Source organism: Hypomesus nipponensis, chromosome 5, assembly GCF_054491055.1.
Source record: "Hypomesus nipponensis isolate SF chromosome 5, ASM5449105v1, whole genome shotgun sequence".
Classification (NCBI taxonomy): domain Eukaryota; kingdom Metazoa; phylum Chordata; class Actinopteri; order Osmeriformes; family Osmeridae; genus Hypomesus; species Hypomesus nipponensis.
The window spans coordinates 9,352,157-9,375,774 of record NC_140365.1 but is presented as its reverse complement, the minus strand read 5'-3'; the positions used below and the strand labels follow the sequence as shown (position 1 = coordinate 9,375,774).

General features: G+C 47.0%; 2 protein-coding genes across 2 annotated transcripts in view; one reads left to right on the top strand and one right to left on the bottom strand.

The window, feature by feature from the left end:
- Positions 1-97: 97 nt before the first annotated feature.
- Positions 98-2,765, bottom strand: myl10 (myosin, light chain 10, regulatory). Its single transcript, XM_084697943.1, has 7 exons — positions 2,702-2,765; positions 2,010-2,099; positions 1,621-1,696; positions 1,434-1,538; positions 1,061-1,139; positions 842-890; positions 98-334 (listed from the first exon to the last, which is right to left on the bottom strand). Exons 1-7 carry the CDS (start codon positions 2,702-2,704, stop codon positions 230-232), a joined length of 507 nt encoding a protein of 168 aa, XP_084554069.1. The 5' UTR covers positions 2,705-2,765; the 3' UTR covers positions 98-229.
- Positions 2,766-9,754: 6,989 nt separating this feature from the next.
- The window catches only part of cux1a (cut-like homeobox 1a), a 127,245-nt gene continuing 113,381 nt past the window's right edge, over positions 9,755-23,618 (top strand). Inside the window, exon 1 of the mRNA XM_084697821.1 lies at positions 9,755-9,823. Within this exon, the coding sequence (XP_084553947.1) occupies positions 9,761-9,823 (63 nt within the window). The 5' untranslated portion in view covers positions 9,755-9,760. The remainder of the gene's footprint in view (positions 9,824-23,618) is intronic.

Genomic DNA, 23,618 nt, shown 5'->3' with positions numbered 1-23,618 from the left:
GTCACTTTTCAATGTTTTGTTTAAGATACCATCCAACATAGCAATGACCCAATCATAATTCACCTGCTAACACCTCGCAAATAACCACACAATGAAGTTTTATGAAACTTTTATTGTGAAGGGGATGGTGTGTTGTGGGAGGGGATATGATGACACTTAGAAGGCACTGAAGACGGGGAGGGCAGACCAAGACGATTGACAGGTAATTGTGGGTGTGCGATTGGCTCCTTTACTCCTGCTCCTTGTCCTCTCCGTGGGTGATGACATAACACAGGTTCTTGTAGTCCAAGTTGCCAGCGACATCCAGGGGGAAGTTGGTGAACATGTCGTTGATCTGGCAGGGTGAGAGTCCATACAACAGTAAATACAAAAAGGTTTGCCATCATTCAGAGACAGTGAGACCAACGCATCCATTAATCATTTCTCACTCTTGAGTTTTTCTATTCCGCTGAGGGTCATTTTCTTTCCTGTTTTAAAACGATTTTACTGTAGCAGCTAGCCCCCATGGAGGACAATTTATCTCCCAGACATCTGATCTGTATGAAGGATGGAGGCTGTGGTCTGATGTGCTGTCAGTTGGACGTACAGTAAGACTCTTATCTGGTTTTGTGAGCTACAGATGGTCCGAGTGATCTTATTCATCCATAACTTCACTAGACCATGATGGGGCTTTGGAGGCTGGGTTCAGGGATAAGTGTGTTTGAGGTGCATTCTATGAAAACCCATCTGTGATGGATGGGTCTAAGACAGTGGATGAAGTATAGCTTGACCCGACACAAAGCGGGCCTGATACCAAACTGAATTCCACCGAGTCTCAGTTAACCAGGGAGAAGTGCATTACCTCAGTCTCTGTGAACTTGTCTGCCTGAGACATGAGATGATATTTGATCCTGGAAGGGGAAAACAATGTCTTGTTAGAAACATCCACCATGACATGAATGACTTTCACCAATTGAGCAGGAGTACTAGAATCGTTTGTTCGCTAGAGTGACTGTCATTTTGAACAGCTCCATTAGGATCGTGGTTATCTTTTGAAAATAAATCATTGAATATGCCTTACTCTTCTCCTCTGAGCACACCCTTTCCCTCAGGGTCAAAGATCTTGAAGGCGTTAAGAATGGTCTCCTCGGGGTCCGTACCTATAATGCACAAAGGCAAATGTTGTTACAATTAGAGCAACAACTGCGCTAACAGATATAGGGGCTTCAAAACAGCACCACAAACTAATTTATGGTAATCCCCTCATTCATTGGTAAGTAGTTCTATGTACTTTACTTTCATACTAGAGTTTAAGTAGTTAAGTATGGCTTATCAAACCTTTAAATGGTTTGGCTATGGTGAGTCAAAGATGGCTGCCAAGCAAGGAACAATAGGCATAACAATAGCTATGGCATGTAGCACTAGCATTAGCCTCAAAGAGTTTTCGGTCTGACCTTTAAGCTTCTCGCCAAACATGGAGAGGAAGATGGTGAAGTTGATGGGGCCAGGGGCCTCCTTGACCATCTCGTCCAGCTCATCGTTGCCTACGTTGAGACGACCTGCAGGAAGACATACTTGTTACACGTAGCCGTCACAAAGTACAACTGGGACATGGACTTAGCAAAAGGGTTCACGTCTCACCCAGAGCACAGAATGTGTCCCTGAGGTCACTCTTGTCGATGAAGCCGTCTCTGTTCTGGTCCATGATGGTGAAAGCCTGGAAGGGAAACCCAAAGAGGAAGTGAAGCTTCACACATAGTAGGCTGCAATTCTACTCAACCCTGGTTGTTGGAGAATGTCAGGAAATGCAAGGTTTTTATTCCAGGCCATTCCTGATGTGTGTTAGTTTTATATCCTGCACTGTCCATGTTCACCGTTAGATACTGTTGATGTCCACTCATATGAACATTACACACACACACACACACACACACACACACACACACACAGAGACACACACACAGACACACACTCACACAGACACACACACACACTGTCAAATACAATAAAGTGGACAAATCCTAACCCACCTCCTTGAACTCCTGGATCTGTGCCTGCTCAAACATGCTGAACACATTGGAGCTGGCCTCAGCCGTCTTCTTCTTTGCCTTCTTGGGTGCCTGAGTCACAGGTGAGATGATTGTTACATTTCAATCTTTTACACCTGTTATGTGCTCATGGTGCAGTGGTAACAAAGCCTGTTCTATAATTTTAAGTACAAAATAATTTCAAGTAAAAAATTAGTTCAAAGTAATTTCTGTGGGAAAATTAGACTGACGGGACAGTGGCCAAAATAATTGCTGAATTGATGGTAATTGTCACATAGTGATGTGTGTGAGTGAGTGGATTAGACAAATATTAAAGACAAAAACAGTTTGAACTAAGGCAGAAGAAACACTATATACTTAAAAAAAAAATATATATATATTTACAAGAGGTGTTTGTCCAATTAAACGTGCAAAAAAAATGTTTATTTACGTTGGTATCAAGCATCACACAGAGATAGATGTACTATTAACTAGTGAGGATGCAAAATCTAGATGAAAATGTCAATAAATATTCTCCATTATTTTGCTAACCACAGCAGGAAGCTGTCCCATTCCTTTCACAACCTCTCCACACAGCTCTTTAGAAAACAGCAATGATAAAGCCACACACACACCCACTCACTCACTCACTCACACAATCAAGAAGCCAAGAAGAGGTGAGAAAAGAGCCTTACCATTGCGAGGAGCTTCTTAACACGTCTCTGGGCACAGTCGGGGACACATAAGAATGACCCTTCGCAGTTATATAGCGACACAGTTGGCTTTGTGGGCCCACCTGCGCTATGTTTAGACAAAGGGGGGTGGGGGGGTGGGGTGGGGGGCATCACCCAGGCATGCCAGCCATATAGAGGACCATCACCTCCCCTCCCGCCCCCAGAACACCCATTGTTAAGCCTTTGTAATGGACACACGCAGGGTGCTGTTGGTCCGTCGCTATCTTAGGACCAGAGGGCCCACGGGTCAGGTGCTCACATCCGTCCCTTGTCCCGCAGTGGATTCTGGGTACTTGTGAGGAAGTGTCAATGCCTAAGATTTGACAGGTCATGTGATTAGGCTGGGCACTGACCCCCGCAAGATTACCACGGTAATGAATTGATGCCCTCGTCTCGTCGGTGGTGGAAGATGGTGCTTTGAACAGCTGCAGGGGATTTCCAGCTATCGGAGGGGCGCATTATTGGGTTTAGGCAGACCAGATTGGCCGCAGCGGGGTTGGTCGAGGGCATGAAGGTCATGACACGACTTCATTTAAACGCTAAAACTGGATGCAGTCACATGTTTTGACGGGACAGTGAGAAATGCTTAGTTCATGTAAGTGTCTTGAGAATACTTGTTGTTTTCAAGTGGTTGATTACACTTCTCCTTCAGCGCCACAAGAAACACTCAAATAATTTGGGATCACAGCATTCTTGGCTAAACAGCAGATTGCAGACAGAAACACAATCCTTCTTGAGTTGTATACTCAAGAATATAGCTCATGTTGACCTCAGCAGTACAGATATGGCTTGGAAGTGTGTGTGTGTGTGCGCAGATTTATTTATATACTATCTGGAAAACAGGTGATCATTGTTCTGTTACAATGCAGTAACTCATCTCCACACTCAAACCAACCTTGGGGACATGCCTGTTATAGCTGACTGGTAAGTGTGTGTGTGCGCGTGTGTGTATTTGTGTGGGGGGTGAAAAAAAAACACATTTGCACACAATATGATGCCTCAGAAAAACAGGCTTGGGGAGACTGTGGAGAATGTTCTATTGATGTGGCACCTGGCACGTCTGGGTGTGGAGTCGGGGTGGGGGGTGGGGGTGGAGGTTGTGTCCATGTTGGGTGCTGCTACAATCACAGGCAGCAGTAAAGACTCAAGGTCTCCAAGGCAACCTTGCCTGGGCATTGCATTCTCACAATAACGCAGACAGCTTGGGCTCCTGCCAGGCATGTGACATATGCAGAAAACCTTGCCACATGTCAATCACTCCAGTTCTCTGCACCGTCCATAGGCCTCCCCCCCCCCCCCCCCCCCCCTTCCTGTGCCACAATCCCTGTCAATCACCTCACTTGCCTATCCTCGCTGACCACACAGTGACACACCACACCTGCCAATCACGTCAAGCCTGTCCTCCTCTTGGTTGTGGGTCCTAAGCCCTTATTACCACCGCATGGAAAGACATAACTATTAAGAAATGTGGGCCAGGTACATTAGTGGACTAGAATGGGGCCACATTTACATGGTTGCAGTCACAGATCAAATTATATACAGAAAAAATGATCCAATCCTCCCAGGCTTGGTAACACAGGTGAGGTATTTATTTGGAAGTGAGCCACTGCCTCCAGCAATCCGCAGACCTAGAAATGATTAGTTCCCTTAACGTTGCTGTGCCAGTAAAGCACAAATAGTTTCGAGTGTGTCATTGGTCACCAAGGCAAAGAGATTAGTATTCCCAGCCGCTTAACAAATACATGGACGTTTGCACAACAGCCTTGTTTACATACATTCACCATCTCCCTCTGAACGCCGCCGCACCGCAGGGGCCCTCCACTCAGCGTGGGCTGTTTGTGGTGAATGTGCAAACAGGCTCTGTGAGCTGATCCACCCGAGGCTCGCTCTGTTGTCACCGTCTTTAGGGAGCTCAGCGCATTACGGATCAGTCAGTCGCGGAGCCACAGCGGCCCCTGGTGGTGTGGGGTTGGTGGGAAACGAGAACTCAGACGTGCACAGTTTGAATGAGTTGCTTCCCCGATCTGGGTGTAAACACAGGGAGTTATGTTCTGTGTCTGTGATGTGTTAATGTTCAAGTGTCTCTGGTGTCGTTATTCATACTGAGATATACGCTTTCAATATTGGATTTACGTTACAAAGTTGAAACGTTGATTCGCAGATAGGTGTGATGGGTTTGGGTATTGAATGAAATAAATCATAGAATTAATGCTATAATTAATAACACATTACGCCATTGTTTAAGCACTTATGAGCCTCTGGTAAAGAAACCACTTTCAGTGGCTTTCTGTCTTTGTAAACCGAATGTGAGACTTGCAGTTCTACGCAAATACCAATAGATGGCGACGTATCTCCAGAGAAAGACCCTGTCCATTCATGAGATTAGTGTGACATTTCAATGAAACTGAACTTCTAAGTCTTTACGTCAATACATCCTGAACAGGATAATGTTCCAGATGCACATATCTGTTTAACGTACATCTGTAACAGACATCAGTAATGTTGTTTCTCACATCTGCACAATGGTGTGCGTGACATTCCACCACACGCATACACATCCGCACACACATGAACGCACACACACACACACACACACACACACACTCAGACAAGCACCCAACAATACACGCCGGGTGGCTTTCCTCGCCTCTCCAACTCCATTCATTTTCAATGTATTCTAAAAGGCTAGCATTTCCTTAATTAAAATTTAATCCGGCGTGCCGTCTCCTTAAAACGAGGACTAGCCTCTAGAGAAACCTTATTTGATTAAAAAAAGACTAGGGGAAGTGGGGAGTCCTGGGTAGATTTGCGTGTGGGGGAGACAGCCCTAATTGGGCTCCCCAGAGGGCCCAGAGTGGGAGAAAGAGGGAGGGATGGATAGATGGGGAGGAAAGGGAGAATGAATGAGGAGAGGTGCACAGAGGACAGATTGAAAGGTAGATGGGGTAGAGGCACGAAAGAGAGAGAGAGAGAGGCAAAAGAGATGTGAAAAGACAGGAGGAATCCGACATGCAGCGGGAGACGGAAGGAGAGGGGCTAGCGATAGCGCTAGCACCAGACTCTGGTGGTTTAGAAAAACAAATTGCCAGTGGGACTGAAGGCGCTGGGCTGAGTGGTCCCTCAGCCCCCTCGCTGAGGAGAGGGGAGGAGCAGAGAGCCGCAGGGGTCTACTGGGGCCCTCCCAATCCTCACCTCAGTTCTGCACAGCACAGCAGGCCTGCGATGCTGTGTACCACGGATGGCTGTCTGTCTGTATCTCTGTATCTCTGCCTCTCTCTTTCTCTCTCTCTCTCTCTCTCTCTCTCTCTCTCTCTCTCTCTCTCTCGCTTTTTACTGTTTAATGTGTCCAAAGCTAGTGCCGAATTCTTTGTCTGGGCTACTCTCCATCTGTCTCTCATCCTCTTCCACGGTTATTTAACCCTGGTCCTCTCATTTCTTTTCTTCCATTCTTCCCTTCTCCTCCCTGAAGGGTGATCACTTCGCCCTTCCTGTGCAAAACATGACTGTGTACAGCATGTATGAGAAGGAGGGTGAAGGAGTGTGTGTGTACGTGTGTGTATGAGTGAGACAGAAAGACGGACACAGAGAGAGAGAGAGAGAGAGAGAGAGAGAGAGAGAGAGAGAGAGAGAGAGAGAGAGAGAGACAAAGACAGAGACAGAGACAAAGAGAGGGAAACAGTGACTGTTCTTCCAACATTCTCTATTGATGTGTCTTGTTGGCATACAATAACAATGTTTTGTTTGTACAGACTACACAGTGTTGGTACACATTCACTATTGTCTTTTTGAATGGCCACATGTCCTCCATGCTGTTAACACCTTTCTAATTGCATTTCAGGTATCAGCTGGGCTGTACATTGAGACACTCCACTCAGGTTGGCATTCATTTTTACCTCAGCACACAGTGGTGTCAAACTGATTAACTGTAATTTTCCATTATAATTGGCGAAACCCAAACATAATTAATCATTATAACCCAACCCCCACACCCCTCTCACTCCCTCCCCTTCTTTCTTTCTCTTTCTTTCTTTCCTGACAGAAGATGAACACTCCTTTATCGAGCTCACCCATCCGTGTCTGTTCAGTTCCCATCTTCCCCAGCCTAAACACAAGCGTCACGGCAAAAGGCCTCCTTGTTAAGGCAGATAGGTGTTGGGAGCTCTGAGAGAGAGACAGACAGAGAGACAGAGAGAGACAGAGGGAGAGAGAGGGAGAGAGAGGCAGAGCGGGTCCCTGGGATACTGACGCACTCACATGCATGATTACCTTGAAATGGTGGACTGTGATGGTGCCAGGATTGACGGCGCCGCAAATCTCTCAGACTCACTCAACGTTGAGAAGGTGTCAGAGAAGAGCGAGAACAAGAGAACGAGGGATAGGTGGATAAATAGGGGGGAGGGGCATGTTAGGGGGGCGGGGGGGGGGGGGGGTTGAAGGAGGAATGAGAGGTTAACACAGAGGGAGAGCCAGGTGAATGAATCCTGTGTTTCGGGAGAGTCAAGGCATTCTGTACCTTCTCACCGAAGCCTGTTTACATTGATAGGATAATATATGTCAATGTAATGTTTCTGCAGGCTTACATTATTTTACATGATCACATTCAGGCCTGTAACTTTGCTTAGCCATTTCAAAAGTGAATGAAACAACGATTCAATTTGAGAGTTAAAGTGACAGAAGATCATTTAGAATTCAAGCATGGCTTTGGATGGACAGTGTGCACCAGGCTAAATTCGTTTTCTCTAAGCTTCAAGAAAGTAACAAGAAAAAAGGCCTATTTCTGTCTGTATATCAGTCTGTCTTTTTGTGTCTGCCTGTTGATTTGGATCCTAATCATTCAACACAACACCTGTCATGGCCGTCAGGGCTTGCACCCTCCCGCTGTCTTGTACAGGCTTCTGCTGGGAGAAAGGGCAACTGCTATGATAGTGTCTCATTCATGTGACCGCAGACTTGTATTTATTCACACTTATGTGTATTTAAAAGGGCAAGCGGGCCTGTCTTTCAAGTTTGGTTTTTAATCACTCTGTGCACTCCACCCTGTCAGCTTACAGGAAATGTGGGTAAAGGGGAAAAAGTCACCTTTGAAATGTAAAAAAGCATCCAGTAATAAGCAGGCAGGCATTTTGTATAGACTGAGTATGAAGGCTAAAAAGATTAAGCCAAACACTCATTCGGTTGGTTTGACTGGCAAGTCCATGTTTTCATGTACTTGCAACGCATATTTGTTTTTGTACAATCCCCAGATGTTCCACCTCGAAGGCACTTTTGTTCTCTTGCTTCTTAAAGGGATTAATTCGATAACATACTGTCTGAGGAAGGATGATAAATTCCATACATTTACAGTTTGGTCTGCATTCCAGTGGTGCTGTAGGTCATATGGGGAATGTTAAATGTATAGTTGCATGACTCAAATGACAATGTGAGTAAATGCTGTGAGAGTGGACTTGAAAGTATTCAATAATATTTCAGTATTATATATTAGATGCTCTGAAATATTTACCAAGACATGGCAGAATTAATATGACATGTTTACATGACATGTTTAATTGATAAGTTTTTGTAAAAGCTATAGCAAAGGCAAAAGTTCAATGAAGCTTAACTTTACAACTGCTACGTACTATACAAGCTTTTGTTTAGTGAAACAATACATTTAAACCATCCAAAACAATCTGCAATTATATATAAATGTTCAATTCTAGAATACAACATATATGATAAGTATATTTTGCCACCATTTTTAGTTTACAGCTTTTCACAAAAAACACATTTTGATTTGTGTGATTAGGCTACTCTTTCTAATGGCACTAATTCAATGTTCAACATCGAAGCCTATATTCAAGTTGTTATAATATTTCTCTCAATGTTCATCCATGATGAACATTAAGAAAACGAATTATGTACACAAATCTGCCAGAGATAAAACACGAAATTTAGATACATCAGAATACATGTAAATAACTTACAGATTCAGCTGTTATTTTAATTTTCGCATGTTATATAGCATGCATTAATGACAACCATCATGTAACGTATCAAAACAGGTCATCCCGTAATCATACGAGACTGTTGAAAAACAATAATTTGCGACCGCAGACTGCTTGTTGAATTGCAAACCTACAGAGGCGCTGTTCTTCTAAGTTCAAGTTCAAATTAAATACACAGGAGATACAGGATGAATAGTAGGCTATTGATATATAGAGAAAGTAGCTTATTCACTATGTAGGGTTGAAATCTAAACTATTGGCCTTACATTATAGGCTAAAGTAGTTCTATGAGAAAGACTGATGAGAAATGCCAGTGCAAAACATTTGAAGAAAAAATACAAATAAATGGAACTTTATAGTCAAATCAATTACCGTTTATTTGATAAGCTATGTGCCTGTAAAGTCACCATTGTATTCGAATTTAGTTTGCAACGGCTAAGAACATGATGAGTAGGCTATATTATAGGTGTCTAGCACTGTAAATCGAAAGTGTTGGACACAGTTCAACCAATGGAGTTATATTTATCTGATTTCGTCATCAAAATATAGAATCGTGGTTCAATTATACTACATTAAAACCATTGATGTATAAGTAACAATGTCAAGTTTACCAAAGAAAGAAAGAGACAATAAAATTCGAAAAATAAACAGTTTGGAGCATGGAATCGTTCTTATTTTTCATACTTCAATAATAGCTGTAACTAGAACTACAAAATTGTCCAAAACAATGCCAATAACATTAACAAAATACATACTGGTCATACTGCACAGCTCGCCGTTCTACTTGGAAAAATCCATCCCGTGTTTTAGCAGTTAAAGAAATTGCCAGCTCCCGTTCAATAATTCTATTCCGTAGCCCTATTCAATATCACAGGTTCCTGTTCAATAACTCCATTCCGCGCCCATGTTCAATAAGCGATGGCCCTGTTCAATCGCTCCGCTCCGTGTTTTGCGAGGACTCCCCCTCCTTTCTACTGAACTCCAGCCCCTCGCGCTCTCTCTATCAGCCTCTCACTCCGTCTCAATATGTCTCAAGATGGCGGCCAATGCGGGATCGATGTTTCAATATTGGAAGCGCTTTGATTTACAGCAGTTGCAGGTCAGCCTTTTCTCTTAAAGTTGCTATGCTTTCTTGAAGCCTGGTGTGAGGAGAACCGTTGTCGAGTAGTGGTTTTGCTCTTGAGCCCCTCTTTGCCGGTGTTTGTGGCCGCTTTTGGAGCTCTCTTCTCCCATTGATTAAAGCGGTTCTCTCGTTGATCGGAAATTGATCCTCTTTGTTCAATTCCCATCGATCAGACATCATGGCCGCGGGGAAGCGGTCACCATGGCAATCTGGGCATCAAAGGCGAATCAACACTCATCAAAGAATATTTTCATGCGATGCTGGCAACTTCACACTTTTTAGTAGAGGTTTGATGGTCTTGATGCGTTTGTTTGAATAATTTTGTTAAAGAAATAAGTGCGTCTGTTGTCTCGAGCCCTCATGGGTGGCGCTGTGGTGCTGAAACGAGTTGTGCTGAAGAGTTGGGTGACTTCTACATATTATGTTTAAATGTTTTACTTAAGAAATGATGCCATTGAATAAGAATGCATGAAGTTTTTATTGGTATGTTTTTTCAATTGCTCTCCTTATAGCACATTCAGTGGAAGGGTATCGAGACGCCTGTTAATTAGGGAAGTGCTGTATCCTAAGCAAATAGCAAAACATTGGCTGACTAATCATTCCCCTTTCAATTTGTGATGTAAATGTCAAACTCTTGAAAATGTAGATGCTTGGATTGTTATGAAAACCATCGACGACTCAAGCTACTTTGTATCGCACTAGATCAGCGAAAGGGATTTGCGTTGCGTTCAAGTTCAAGTTTGCGTGTTTGTTTGACATGCTACCAGTTATTTCCGCAGGTCAGTTTAATGCTTTTTTTCTTTATTTGATTGTGTAGATCAGTGCACAATATGCAAGCGCCAGCTACACTTGGTGTAAAAAAAATTCGGTTAGAAATTCGAAATAGATTATCTTAACACGACATGTGAAAAAATCAGGTTTGTCCTTCGTAGCTTAAATTGGTTTCGGAAGCATGAAGTTATACGTTTGTACAATTTCAATTGACCCTTAACTATCGTTTTAAAACGGTGTTTTTGCATGTTAGGCAAATGTCAGATCCACAGTTTGGCTCGATTTTGCTTAAGCCGACTGGTGACCATGAATTCGATAGCGGATGACCATTTCAACAGTGATAAAGTATCGAACATTTTTGAATCCAAGATGGACCAGACCGTCAGTGCGAGTTTATAGCTAAAGCGGCCTATGTCGAAAATAATTTGTGTTTTTCCTACTTTCTTCGCCCCCCCCCCGTAGCCTACCCTGTTACCCGTGTAGCACCTTCGTTATAACGTTATAACCACATTCGTTAAATGGAGGATTATTACGTGAAATTATTAACCTCAAAATGCCATATTTAAATCAAATTATATAAATTGTCATTGCATGTAAGTATTAATGCATGCACTAGACCTATCATGTCCAAAAACGTATTTTGTTATACGGAGATGGGGCGTAATATCGATTCTGGTGACCAGGACTACAATCAAAGGAATGCGTTTCGAATTTACACGTCACCCGGTAGACGGGAGTCTCATGGGTTTATAGGCTACGCTAGGTAATATCCTCAGTGGGAACAGGATCATTCTTATAGGACAATATTATGCACAGGATTACAGAGAAGGATATGATAAAGGTTCCGAAGATATATTGTATTATTATGCCTGACTATGCGCTTGTTTAAACCATTGTTCCTGGCCACCGAGTGTCCGCCATAGCCAGACTCGACCAGGGAACAGGTTGATCTCATCATCAATCACAGAAATGGGTTCTTCTTAGCTATTGTATCCCGCGCGACATTTTACCGATGATCAGCTTTGCATCTTGAAACAAAATATATTTTTTGTTCAAGATGACAAGATGGCTTTGAAACTGGTTGCTTTCTCTTCGTAGCGGCATTTCCCATGCATTTTCGGATTACCAGTTTTTTCTGAGATTTTTGGGGACAATATGTTTTGTAATTTTGCTAAAATCCGTCTCTGTAATATATATGTTAGTATTAGTCTATATTTGAGTAGTTTAAAGGTTGCCTTGTAATTTTACTAACGCGCTGCTTCTCTTTAGTTAAACAGTAGCCTATGTTATTTTTCGGTCAAGTGGGTTAGTAGGCTACAGTTATCCTCCTGCATTAAATGACCATATCATGCTTGATGTCTTATTAAATGGTCAGAATCTTTGTTACTTTGAAACCCTTGTCATGTCTAGTCCATAGCCTACGTGTCATAACTCATTACTAAGTTACATTTATTGTCTAATGACCAAAATATGTATTTTATTTCAGAATAGTCAATAGACAAATCACTAACATTGTTCACAGCTCTAAGATTTTTCCTCTCATTTCAAGTTAGTACATATGCATTTTGTTAAGGTGAACTCCTAATTGCGGTAGTGACAGCTTAACTCCAATTTTTTGGGGGGAGATACCAGCTTATCTGTTCGCCTTGCACATAACTTTCTTAATGGCATGTCCCTGTTTGGCATCCATTTCCTGACGAACGAAGGAAAAGAAAACGCCTGCTTAGCCCCACATTCTCCACAGCTCAGGGCTCCTCCGCCACCCTCGGTATGCATCGCGACTTGACAGCCATACATAGCCTCTGCATAAAGTATGCATAGCGTAGGGGTTGTGTAAAAAGCCCTGCAATAATCATGGTAAAACCCATCAGATGATATTAGTCAAGGCAGCTGCTCAGCGGAGAGGAGAGGGGCATTGGGCCTGTCTGCCTGTCTGGACGAGCAAGACCAGACAGAGCAAAGCCCGGACTCAGAGGATTCCACCTCCATTATTGATGACAACTTATTTACTTCACTGCAGTATTGCCATCGGTGACTCCTCCTGACAGGCCGAGTTCAGGCCTCGTCAGGCCTTGCAGCACACAGGAACTTTAATTGGACAGGGTCTCTTTAATTGGGCCTCTGAATGAGAGTGGATAGTGATGGCGCATGCACATGTTGCAAGAAATAAGCCAGTGTGTCGTTTCCGTTTTTATGGCTGTTTCCTATTGAAGGACTCCACATGGGAAAGGCATTAGAGATACAAGTCAAGCCTTAAATGTTTGGGCTGAAACGGCATGGCCATCGCTGGGGATTGTATCTCTAACAAGGGAACGGCTGTCTTCCAACGAGGAGAACTGGGAAGCACATTGCTGGAATTGTAATCCAAGACGTTTTCCTGTAAACTTGATGTGGGAGGCTTTCGACAAAATGCATTGAGGAGGTTAAGCCCATTTCCAATAGCCTGTCTTTTGAAATGTGGCGTACAACTTGTCAGAGGCATTGAATGAGTTATGAGGATCAATATTAATGTTTCATATCTGGCTGTTCAGGGTCTTTCATGCGCTGCTGTCTGAGAGACCACCTACGATGCACTTGCCTATACCGTACAGTGCTCGGCCTAGCTCAGGTAAAAGAAATCCATAGTTCCATCCTGAAAATCACTGAACCCCCCGTTTCCACATCCTGGATAGTGGTCTGAGGTCATTCAGCAAATTCTTCTCCAAATAGGTCACGGATCTCTGGGGGGCGGAACAGACCCGTAGGCTTGCATGCGGCGCGCACAAACACACGCATCAGGTAGAGAATTGGGGAAAAGGGCTTGGCGAGGTTTGAAAATACACTCCACACATGAAGACAAGTGCATACACTGCCCAGGTTCTCTGCCTCTCCAAAAGCCTGTCGCTCAGATGTGGGGACTTTCAATGTATCCAGGCTCGTCTTAGACGACCCACGGGAACTTGCATCTGTGTGGTCGGCACTTTGAAGGAGCCCGGAATAAAAGGGATTCTTGTTAGGCCTTTTTGGGGACATGTTCTCTGTGCTGCTTACAGTAGGCTGCTCCGTATGGCAGCTCGAAACGACACCATTACGGCGAGGCCTTTGTAGTTGAAAGGGCGCCCACAGCTTGCTATTTAGGCCCTTGCTCTGTTGATTAAGTTTGATTTCACCGTTTAAGGTCTGTGTGGTCCAAAGGAGGCCTTGACTAATGCCATTTGACATGTTTGCCCTCGGACTAGACACATGTCAGATTGTCTGAACCTATACTCAGATTTCTAAAACGATAAAGTATCATTTTTTGGACATGTTGAATGTATAAGCTTCTTAAAACCATCCATTAGAGAAAAATAATATTTGAAACCGATTTATAGATTAACGTCTAAAATTGCGTTTTAGATACAGAAAGCACACATTTTTGGGCATTGCGTCAACAAACTAGTTTACCTCTGCGTTTTAAAATATGTTGTGTTCCGCAGTAGAACGAGCGAGGGTGGGACACATTAGCGGTAGCTAACTGTTTGGAACTACAGAGACGGTGAGTCTGCTGAAGAGAAGTAACTCATCTGGAACTTTCTGCCCTTACATCAGCCCCTGAGTTCGCTCTTTCCACTCCACTAAGACGTCCATTAGCACAGCTTCGCAGCCATTTCAAAGGCTCCCGTGGAGGTAGCCAGTCCCCTCAGACTACCACCTGTGTCGACGCTGCGTGGTTGGAAGGTGTCCAACTGCAGGTGAGATGCTGTGCTCCGAGGCATTCGGGCCTGTGTGTGGTCCTGCATTTTACACGTCAACATATGGAGATTAGTGAAGGAAGCAATGTTGCCCATGACCGCGCCATGGAGATTTGAGCTCCCCAGAGCCTGAAACTTGTGCTGGCCTGCCGTTAGCAGTAAGCATATCGGTTTGATATTTACGATGTGGCAGACATAGGCTGGGCTTTGGCTCCACAGTGTTATATTTAACCCTCTGTTGCCACAGACTAGGGCGCGTCGCACCAAGATACGTGTTGTGGCTCCTTTGTGAATTTGGAGTCCTAAATGGTTTTCACTGTTCTCATTCAGAGATCAGACACAAGCACCATGGGCCTCGCTTCTCTGGTGCCCCGAAAGAGAACCCATCGATTAAACGATGTAGGCCACCTCAAGCCTTTAGAAGTCTTTTTTTTAAATTTTTTTTTTATCCAAACCCACGGCTGAGTAATAGTCAGAGCTATTACTTATTGTCTCTTCAGCCACTTGTTTGTACAGCAGGGCTTAAGATCCTGCCCTTTTATTTTTGAAGGCACCTGAATATGAATCATCCATGCTAAAACAGGCAAGTTCCTGACTAGCTCTGCCACATGTCAGGGGAAAAAAAAGCAGGAGGCTGCACTGAGGAACTAAATTTAGCCGGCTCCTTAATGCAGAAATTAAAGAAGAACTGAGTCTCAGCAGACTTGCTCTGCTACCCCTCAACCCCCCCCCCCCCCCCCCCCCCCCCACTACCCCCCCTCCCTCACTCCCCCCCCACCCGCCACACACACATCCCCAGTCAATTCCCCAGTCAGATCCACGCCACTTCAAACCCCGGCAAGCTTGTAAACAAGACGGAAAACAAGACAGACATTTGCATGTCCCCGTCCAAATTTAGCCCGAGCGTCTTTGCCTTTTTCCCTGGGATTTCGTAATTGCAAAGGAAAGCTTGATATTTATGCGTTCTCACAAAGCATTTGGGACCCTGCCCTATTTTTGGGCCAAATTCCTTTCAGAGGCTACAAACCTCTGTCTCGATCGGCCTGTCAGACTGTGCGAGCTGTGCTGAATGATCACAGCTGGAACCTCTTGTCTTCCTTGCAGTTAAATTCCGTAAGACTTTTCTCGGTGTAACTTATGTTCAGTATCTTGTTATCCCTCCCGCGTGAAACGGCACAAGTCAGACATGACTGTAAAAGCTCCAAGAGTCTCTTTGTCTGTGGTCATGTTTGTGATGTGGAATGAATCATCTTTTTTTTTCTTCCCCCTTTTGTCTTTGTTTTTTTTTTGTTGCTCATAAGGCATCGGAACTGCAGCGGCATTAACAAAGCAACTGAAATGCATCCAATGTATACATTTCAGATTGAGTGATCACCCAAAGTTTTTGTGGGCCGTGACAGTGCAGGGTTGGGAACATGGGAAAGAATCCGCAAACAGCAAGACTTGTCACTGATGTTAGAGTAGAACCAGTGTGAACACAGGGCCGAGCTCTAAACGGTCAAAGAAACACTCGATGGTTCTTTGTGTTTTTGTTTGTGCGCCGTTTGCAATGTCTTGTAGGTTAGTCCTGTTTTGAAGGGGGCTTGGATACAGACGTCGAGAGATGAGCTCTGTAGCCCTGGGAATGGGGAGAGGGGTCAGGCCCAGAGCCAGTTCACACTCCTTAACTCTCCACATTACCTCACTGACTGGATCCAACCCCCTGCCTGTCTCCCCCTTTCTCTGGGAGCTGAGGTTTCATAGGGGCCCCTTTTGCCTCACACAGTTTTATAGAAACCCTGACGCCAAATGCATAATTAGCCTGGAATGTGCTGTCCATTTCAGGCAGGGGGGGGGGGGGGGGATGAAGGGGGGGTGTGGGTGGGTTCGATAGAGGGGGGAGGACGGGGGACGGCTTCATGGTGTTGGCCCCTCCCCCCCTCGCTCCCCTCGCCCACTTGCTCTGACGTCAAGGTTACTCTACCAGAGTATGCCCACGCACAAAGCTGCCCCCTAGCCTCCATTCACTATTCATCCCCCCCCCCCAACCCTTTTCATTTACTATGGAGTGTGGTGACGCCTGTTTCTCCTCAGCCGGCTATGTAAGCTACTGTCTGGCAGGGCCCGTCTCTGTTTCTCTGTTACTGTTACTGACGGGGGAGGGGGGGGGGGATCAATATACGGGGTAAGTGGAAGCACATTGTTGGGAGGGATGGGGCCGGGGGTTTGGGGAGGGGGAGTTGAACTATACATTCGAGACTGCTTGTTGACGTCCGGCACGGCCGGAGAACGCTCGTGAATGAAAGCTTGAGGACGTAAACGACGCGTCTTTGTCGTCCCGTTGAGTCTCCTGTGCCCCGGCTTCCGAGCTCCGTCACGCGGTAGCCGTGCGCGCCGCGTTGTCGGCCTCGCCTTGAGTATTGTGGACCGACGAGGAGGGCGCCGTGTCGCGGAGAGCCCACCAATCGTCAAGGCCGCCATGTTCCCACTCGCGCGAGGCTACATCCAGATGGTTCATGCGATACGTCAGTGCGCGCTTTGACAACCCACTGAATTCTACCGCACAATGAGAAAGGGATGTCTCTATCGTCGGGGTGAAGCAGATTCCACAGCGAAACGTCTGAGGGGATGTTAACGTCGCCCTTTTGACAGGTCTTTTGGTTCCAGTTTTCAGTGCTTTGAAGTGACTGTGCTTCAAGAGCAGTAGATGATAGGACTCTCTGTGATGGGCTCCTGTATTAGCATGACTTTGTTATGGTCTCTCTGGCACTCGCTGTGATGTTTAAGACATTGCCTTACACTTTGCGGTCAAGAACGTTAATGCAAGTCAGCATAAAAACGCCTCACCAGAACGTCTTACAAGCTTCAGTGGCTAAATTGAAACTGTGAGCATGCACTGAAAACAAGGGGGGGGGGGGGGGGGGGGGGAAGTCGTTGCTGTGAAACAAAAAAAGGGGGTGGCGGTGAAGAGGGGGAAACTAGAGCAGCAATTTATCTGCTTCTGTGCAGTCACATCTGGAAATGGTTGGGAAGAAATAAAGGAACCTGAAGTACTTGGGAATTAAGTGCTATGGAAAAGAAATCAGCCCCTCTTTCCCCAATCGAGAGATGGATGTGTAACATGCAAGGAGCCGGACAGGATGCAGCATCTGGCTCGGCAGGTCCTCCACGTTAAACTGGTACAAACCAGGGAGTTTCAGTCCGGAACCTTCTCCAATTCGAGGTCGTGATGAGTTATTGTTAGAGAAATGGCTGTAAGAGATCATTGTGCTGTTTATATAGCCTAGTATTCCTGAAATGAGCAACAATACCGTTATGTAGGCTATAAATTGTCTTGTGTTGTTCTTATTCTGATAGCAAGTCTGGATGCCTTCAGTCGTCGTTTTGCCATCTTCAACCAAACATTTGAAAAGCAACAGCTCTTAAAGTGCTGCAATATGACAGTAGGAAATCTATTATGCCGTTTGTCTGGATGCCCTGTATTGTCTATTAAATTGCAAATCTACGTTTTTCATGGAACCTCGCTGAGTCACAGCAATTTGCAGTTTCTTCCCACTCTCACAAACACTAAGATCAAAGCCAGAAGTGAGCCCCCTAAAAGTTGGCTGCTCATGTAGAGGTAATGAGCGGCAACTCCCAAATCTTGCATCTTCTCGCTGATTTTGTCTGTGGTGAGAGGACAGTCCACAGACATATTTTACCCTTTAGTTAGGATCGTTGATCTCAGCAGCTTAGACTGGTTTCTGTCTACTACCCCACCATAAATTGTCCGGACCAAACTGAATGTCCGATACATTACTAAGGAGATCTTTCAGCCTTTTCAACAGCACCACAAGTCTTAATTGCCTTCATCATTCTCCTTGAAGCATAATTGAAATTTTCAGTAGCGTCTTTGGCATTGCGTATCGTTCATAATCACACTTCCGTGGATTTGTTGTCCATAAACTCTTAGCGTCCCTCCAGTTACGTTTCTTGAGAAAATATTTCAGGAGTTACAGTTTCAGCTGAGTTACAGCAGGGTTGACTGTATTGATTTTTGTGTGTGTGGGGGGTGTGTGTGTGTGGGGGGTGTGTGTGTGTGTGTGGGGGGGGGGTGGGTGCGGGATGCAGTAACCCCAGCCCTCCCCCTGTGGGGCTGTGAATGTTTTAGGAGCGGGCGGACTCTTACAGGGTGAGTATTTCACTCACATGCCATGTTTAATCAGAGGGGGGCAGCGCGGGGGGCCATTAAAGCCTACTCCATTTGGGCAAGGGAGCGGCTCTTGAGGAATGATTGAAAAGTCCAACCCCCCCCCCCCCCCCCCGCCGTCAGAGCCGGCCGATCGGCAAAATGTGCCTGGAATTACAACTCCACTGCAGTCGACCGCAAAGATGTCCAGAAAACACCCATGTGTGTGTGGGGGGGGGAGGGAGGGTGGTTGACTTGTGAATAAATTGTCCAGATGTTGGCCTGGCCTGTGTTTTTTTTTTTTTTTTTCTTCTTCTTCTTCAGTTCTGTGTTGAGTTTGTCGTCCCCCCCCCCCCCCACCAAGAGTGTGTGTGCGCGTGTGTTGTGTGGGATGCTGGGTTTTCACTTAAGGTGGCGGCCAGGTGACCAGGGAGGGAGCCATGTTCTGTTCTAGCTTTCACCCAGCTCTGGTGTCCACATTAGCGATGAATCAAGGTTGCGTCAGGTTACACAAGATGTCAACCGCCTCCCAACACAACCCCCTCTCTCTCTCTCTTTCTCTCTCTGTCTCTCTCTCTCTCTCTCTCTCTCTCTCTCTCTCTCTCTCTCTCTCTCTGTCTCTCTCTCTCTCTCTCTCTCTCTCTCGGCTGGCAGCATTACCTTACTCTGATTGCCAAGTTCGAAAGTGCCTCGGCCCCCTTCTCTCTGTATCAGACTGCTAAATATAATACGGCACAGAATGTTTTGTTCAGCACAGGGATACTCTGTTTAGTTTCTCATTACGTTGGGGGAGCATTGGCAATAGATAGTCCTGTCGAAGCTGTATCATCTTCTGTCACACTACACTTCGTGACCTCAATTTATGACTATGACAAGGCTGTTAATCAAATGTAATGAATAGATATGGCTAACCCTCTAATGGGTAGGTTACGATACAAAAGTATTTTGACCTAATTTGTTTTCCCACGTTGACTTTCCGTACAGTGGCTATGAGAAGACTGAATGTGGGTGGTACTGCTGCTAAAAACAGCAACTTGGTCAAAATCTTTCCTCTTTTATTATCTTATTGATCCTTGCCCTTTTGTTTCTTATCTTAGTCCTTTTCGAATGGTTTTTCCCCTAAGTTCTCAGGAAACCTCACTCTCCTCTAACAACATAAGAAATTAAGTTACCACAGAACTCAAATGAAATGGTATGGCTCTTTGGACCATATCTCTATTCCGAGGTATTGCCCTTCACCCCCCCTGAGGTCTATCTTTGAGGTCAAACTTGCGTCCTAAGAATCCTCTCACTCTGAACAAGTAGACTAACCATAATGTAGCCTACCGTGTTCTAAACGAGGAGGGACATATCCTCTGCGATGGTCCGTTCACTCGAAGTATCGTTCGCCATCTCAATACTCTTGCCTAGCTGTAGGCTAGCTGTCACTTTGAATCCCCGTGAACTCGCTCTCGTCAGGTCCTCCGACCAGACATTAAAGATGGAGGTTCATAGAGTGCTGTGGTGGGGCTGCTCTGTGCCACTGGCAGGTGTGTTCCTCTCAGCCTCCTTTTTCTCCTCCCCCATCCTCTCCCCCTCTCCTCTTCCCTGCCCCCCAGTCCGAACCAGCGGCACTGTCTCAGTCCGTTTTTGCCCTGATATATTTGTTCTCCCTCCTCCAGCTTTATGAATGATTTACCCGAATGAATTGATTAGCGTCGTGTGACAGAGCGCTGGCATGTCTAGACTGAGTGTGTACACGACACGCTTCTGACCGCCACTCTTTTACCGTCTACCGACAAAACTGTGGCCCATTGTCCTGGTTCGTGCCGCATGTCACCTACCAAGTCCAAGCAGCCATTTATGAAATAAAACCTAACAATCTCACCACGTAGTTCAATGCAGATTTGCGGAATATAAAGTCTCTAGAATGATTAGACGTCTCCCTTGTTTCCGTGCAAATAAATCGCATGCCGACGTAGCCTGGCCTGGTTTCACCATGAAGGAACATCATCTTCCAGGGTAATAAAAAAACCCGGTTGTTTATCCCTCCGAGTTGATTTATCAGCACAACTGTATTCCAGCACCCAGATGCTCACGTCATGTCTGACACACATTCTGAGCTAATGCAGTTTATGTCCTGTCAGCAGCGTGGCGCAGACTTGTCAGAATGAGAGATCGTCTCGGCTCTCACTTCAGGACGCTCGCTAATGGCCCATTTTACAGTTAATTGGCCGTCCTACAGTTAATGGAAGTGTAGTCTGTGCTTCAAAGGACATCCGATTTGAATTCGGATGGGCCGTTCCACGGGGGCGCGTCTCTGAAGTTGCGACGGTGGGCCACCGCGGCTCCCACCGGGGCCGCTCCCCTCAGCAGTTTGGCCCCCGGCAGACGTCCCCCGGCAGAAGCAAAGTTGGGTTCAAACTGAGACGAAGAGCGATGGCTTCCCATCCTCCCCCTCCTGAGGGCCGTTTGGGTTGTGCCTAGGTGTCGCCCTCGGTTGCACCCTCCCACCCTCCCCGTCTCAGTCGTCCCAACTCGGGAGTAGTCTGGGGCCGAAATCAAACCGGCGGGCGCAAGAGTGGAAAGTTGCCTCCCGTTTTCCGAGGCCCGAGAATGCCATTTCCATTTTTGACGCCACGGAAAGCAGGCCACAGATGTTTTGCGCGTCAGTATTAGGAGAAATGTCCGCAGCGTTCACTTTTGAGCTGCGCCACCGTACGCCTGCATGAGTAATGGAGTGCAGCGTCATGGCCGCCGCCCGGACGACTTTTCCCTCGCCAAGTGACTGGATCTAGGTGTTAGAATCACAGCAACGTGCAAATCACGCGCACAAATCGGTCTTGAAGTCGTCGGTGCTTATACACGGGCACCGTGGGACTTGGTCAGGGTAGAAAATATGTTCCCACAGCGATGTTACCCCAACATGGGAATATTTGGAGGCCGTCGCTCAGGCTTCATCAATCATATATCCATATCACCAACAGAATTGAATGGAAGTTATGTGCCTCTCAAAATACGACTTGGCACAAACTTTCTTTTTGCTGCTGTTGACTCTTGTACTTATCTTTGGGACAAATGACAGACTTTACCTTGACTTGACCCCGCCCCCCCCTTCCTCTGGTTAGCCTAGTGACTCCCAGTCCTCTAAACCTGTCACATTAGTCTGAAGGGAAGGTATAGACTGCCACATTAGCCTCTGCTAAGCCTCAAGTTTAACCGCACCAGGGAGCATTAAGACCTCAGCCATGGTTCCCCTCATTTCCCCTGTAGCTCAGCTGGAGGAATAGTATTTCCAATCCTAGTCTGCGAGTGTGTGTGAGTGTGTGTGAGTGTGTGTGAGGGTGTGGGAGGGAGAGTGTGTGAGGGAGAGTGTGGGAGGGAGCGGGAGGATGTGAGAAGAACAGGCCTCATCAGCATGCGGCTCTAAGTGATGTCAAAGGAGACCTCCAGGGCCTCCGCGTCCAGAGTTTCTCGCCCAGCCCTGGAAGTAGCCGTTCCCCTCTGAGGCCTGCCGATGGGGCCGGGGAGAGAGGCGTCTCCGTCTACCCCCGTCTCCCCCGGCCCCTCTCTCCCCCGGCCCCTCCCCTCCTCCAGTCCCCAGACACGCATCCATCAGGCAGGCCAGACCAGGTCCTGCCATTTGCACACACCAAAACAAAACTCGCTCCCCACAGAGATGCCTCAGGACGGTCTGGGGACTCCAAGGGTACCCCCCCCCCCCAGCCCCCCCCCCATCCCTGCCCTGTCATTGGTATAACTCACAGCTTTCTGGCACGGAGGTAGACTCTGGCTGAACTCTTGCCTTTGCCTGAAATAGTTATTATTAGTGACCTGAAAACCTCCAGGAGTCCTGGAAATGAAAGCCAGATGCCGTTAGTGACTGGAAAATGATATTATGGCTTTCTAAACGTGGGGGAGGGGTGAGAGAGTTGGAGGGGCTGACATGTTTTTCCATGTCAGGGGGATGGGAGATGAGCCCCAATGGGGGGGGGGGGTGATCAAAGGGGGGGGGGGGAAGTGGATGGGGTAGAGGGGGGATCCTGGACGGAGGCGCTCCTTCCCCTCCCCGCGGCTCACACATCAGCAGACACAGCCTGAGGCCGCCCCCGTGGCTACCGGGAGAGCTCCCTCCCTCGCTCTGCTCCGCTCCGCTCCCGTTCCCGTTCCCTCAGCCTCGTACCCGGGCGACCGAGAGGCCCGGCGTCGGGGGTCTCCCAAACCCTACCTCCTCCCCCTCCTCCCCCCACCCTCCGTGCCTCCGTGCCTCCGCCTGCTGGCTGCAGCTCCGGCTCGGGGGGAGGGGGGGGGGGGGGCGTTTTGATTCGTATCGATCCGCTTGCCGCTGCCGAGTCAGCATGTTTCTGGCTCTGGTTGTCCGGGTCGCCGTGTTTGCGCCCAAACCGCAGCAGGTGGACCCCCCTCCGCCCCAATCTGGTGGCCAGTTATCTGCTCTAACAAGGTTCCCCACTGGACGGTGAGGTACTTGGAAGTGACACCGCATCAACACAAACATGCCGTGTACACACACACACACACACACACACGCACACAGCGCTCACTAACGGAGGGCCCCTATGGCGGCGGCTACAGAACGCTGTCTCGACTGAGGGCAGAACAATGACTCGTCACTGTCACCGCGTTCTCCCAGGTTAAACATAATAAACCGGGCTCTCCTCTTCCCTAACAAGGGCCCCTTTGTTTTGAGCGTCTCTAACCCTCCGCCCACCCCCCCCATCCCCCAACCTCCCTCCTTTTGTTGGGTTCCGAGGCGCCCCCCCCCCGCCCCCCTCCTTCAGTAGTGCACCTCTAAAGAGGGCAATTATTTTGAGAAGCCCCTGGCTGAGCTGCTCTGCTCAGCAGGCTGGGCTGCTATGTGGAGGTGGTGGAGGAGGGGGGTGAAGGAGGAGCAGGAGGAGGGTGGAGGAGGAGGGGGGTGGGGGACTCTGGGAGGTAACTAGGCCTGTGCTGTTCCTCTATACCCTGGTGTCCTCATTAGCCTCCGTGGCTGGCTAGCGGGCAGGAAGGCAGGTACTCGGGCGAGCGGCCACACTGTGACGTCCACACAGAGCGTTAGCCTAACCGAGCCTCGCCCGTGTCTAACTCTTCAAATTAGGGAAGAGGTCATGGGTGGTGGGGGGAGGGGGGGGCGTGTGGGCCCGGC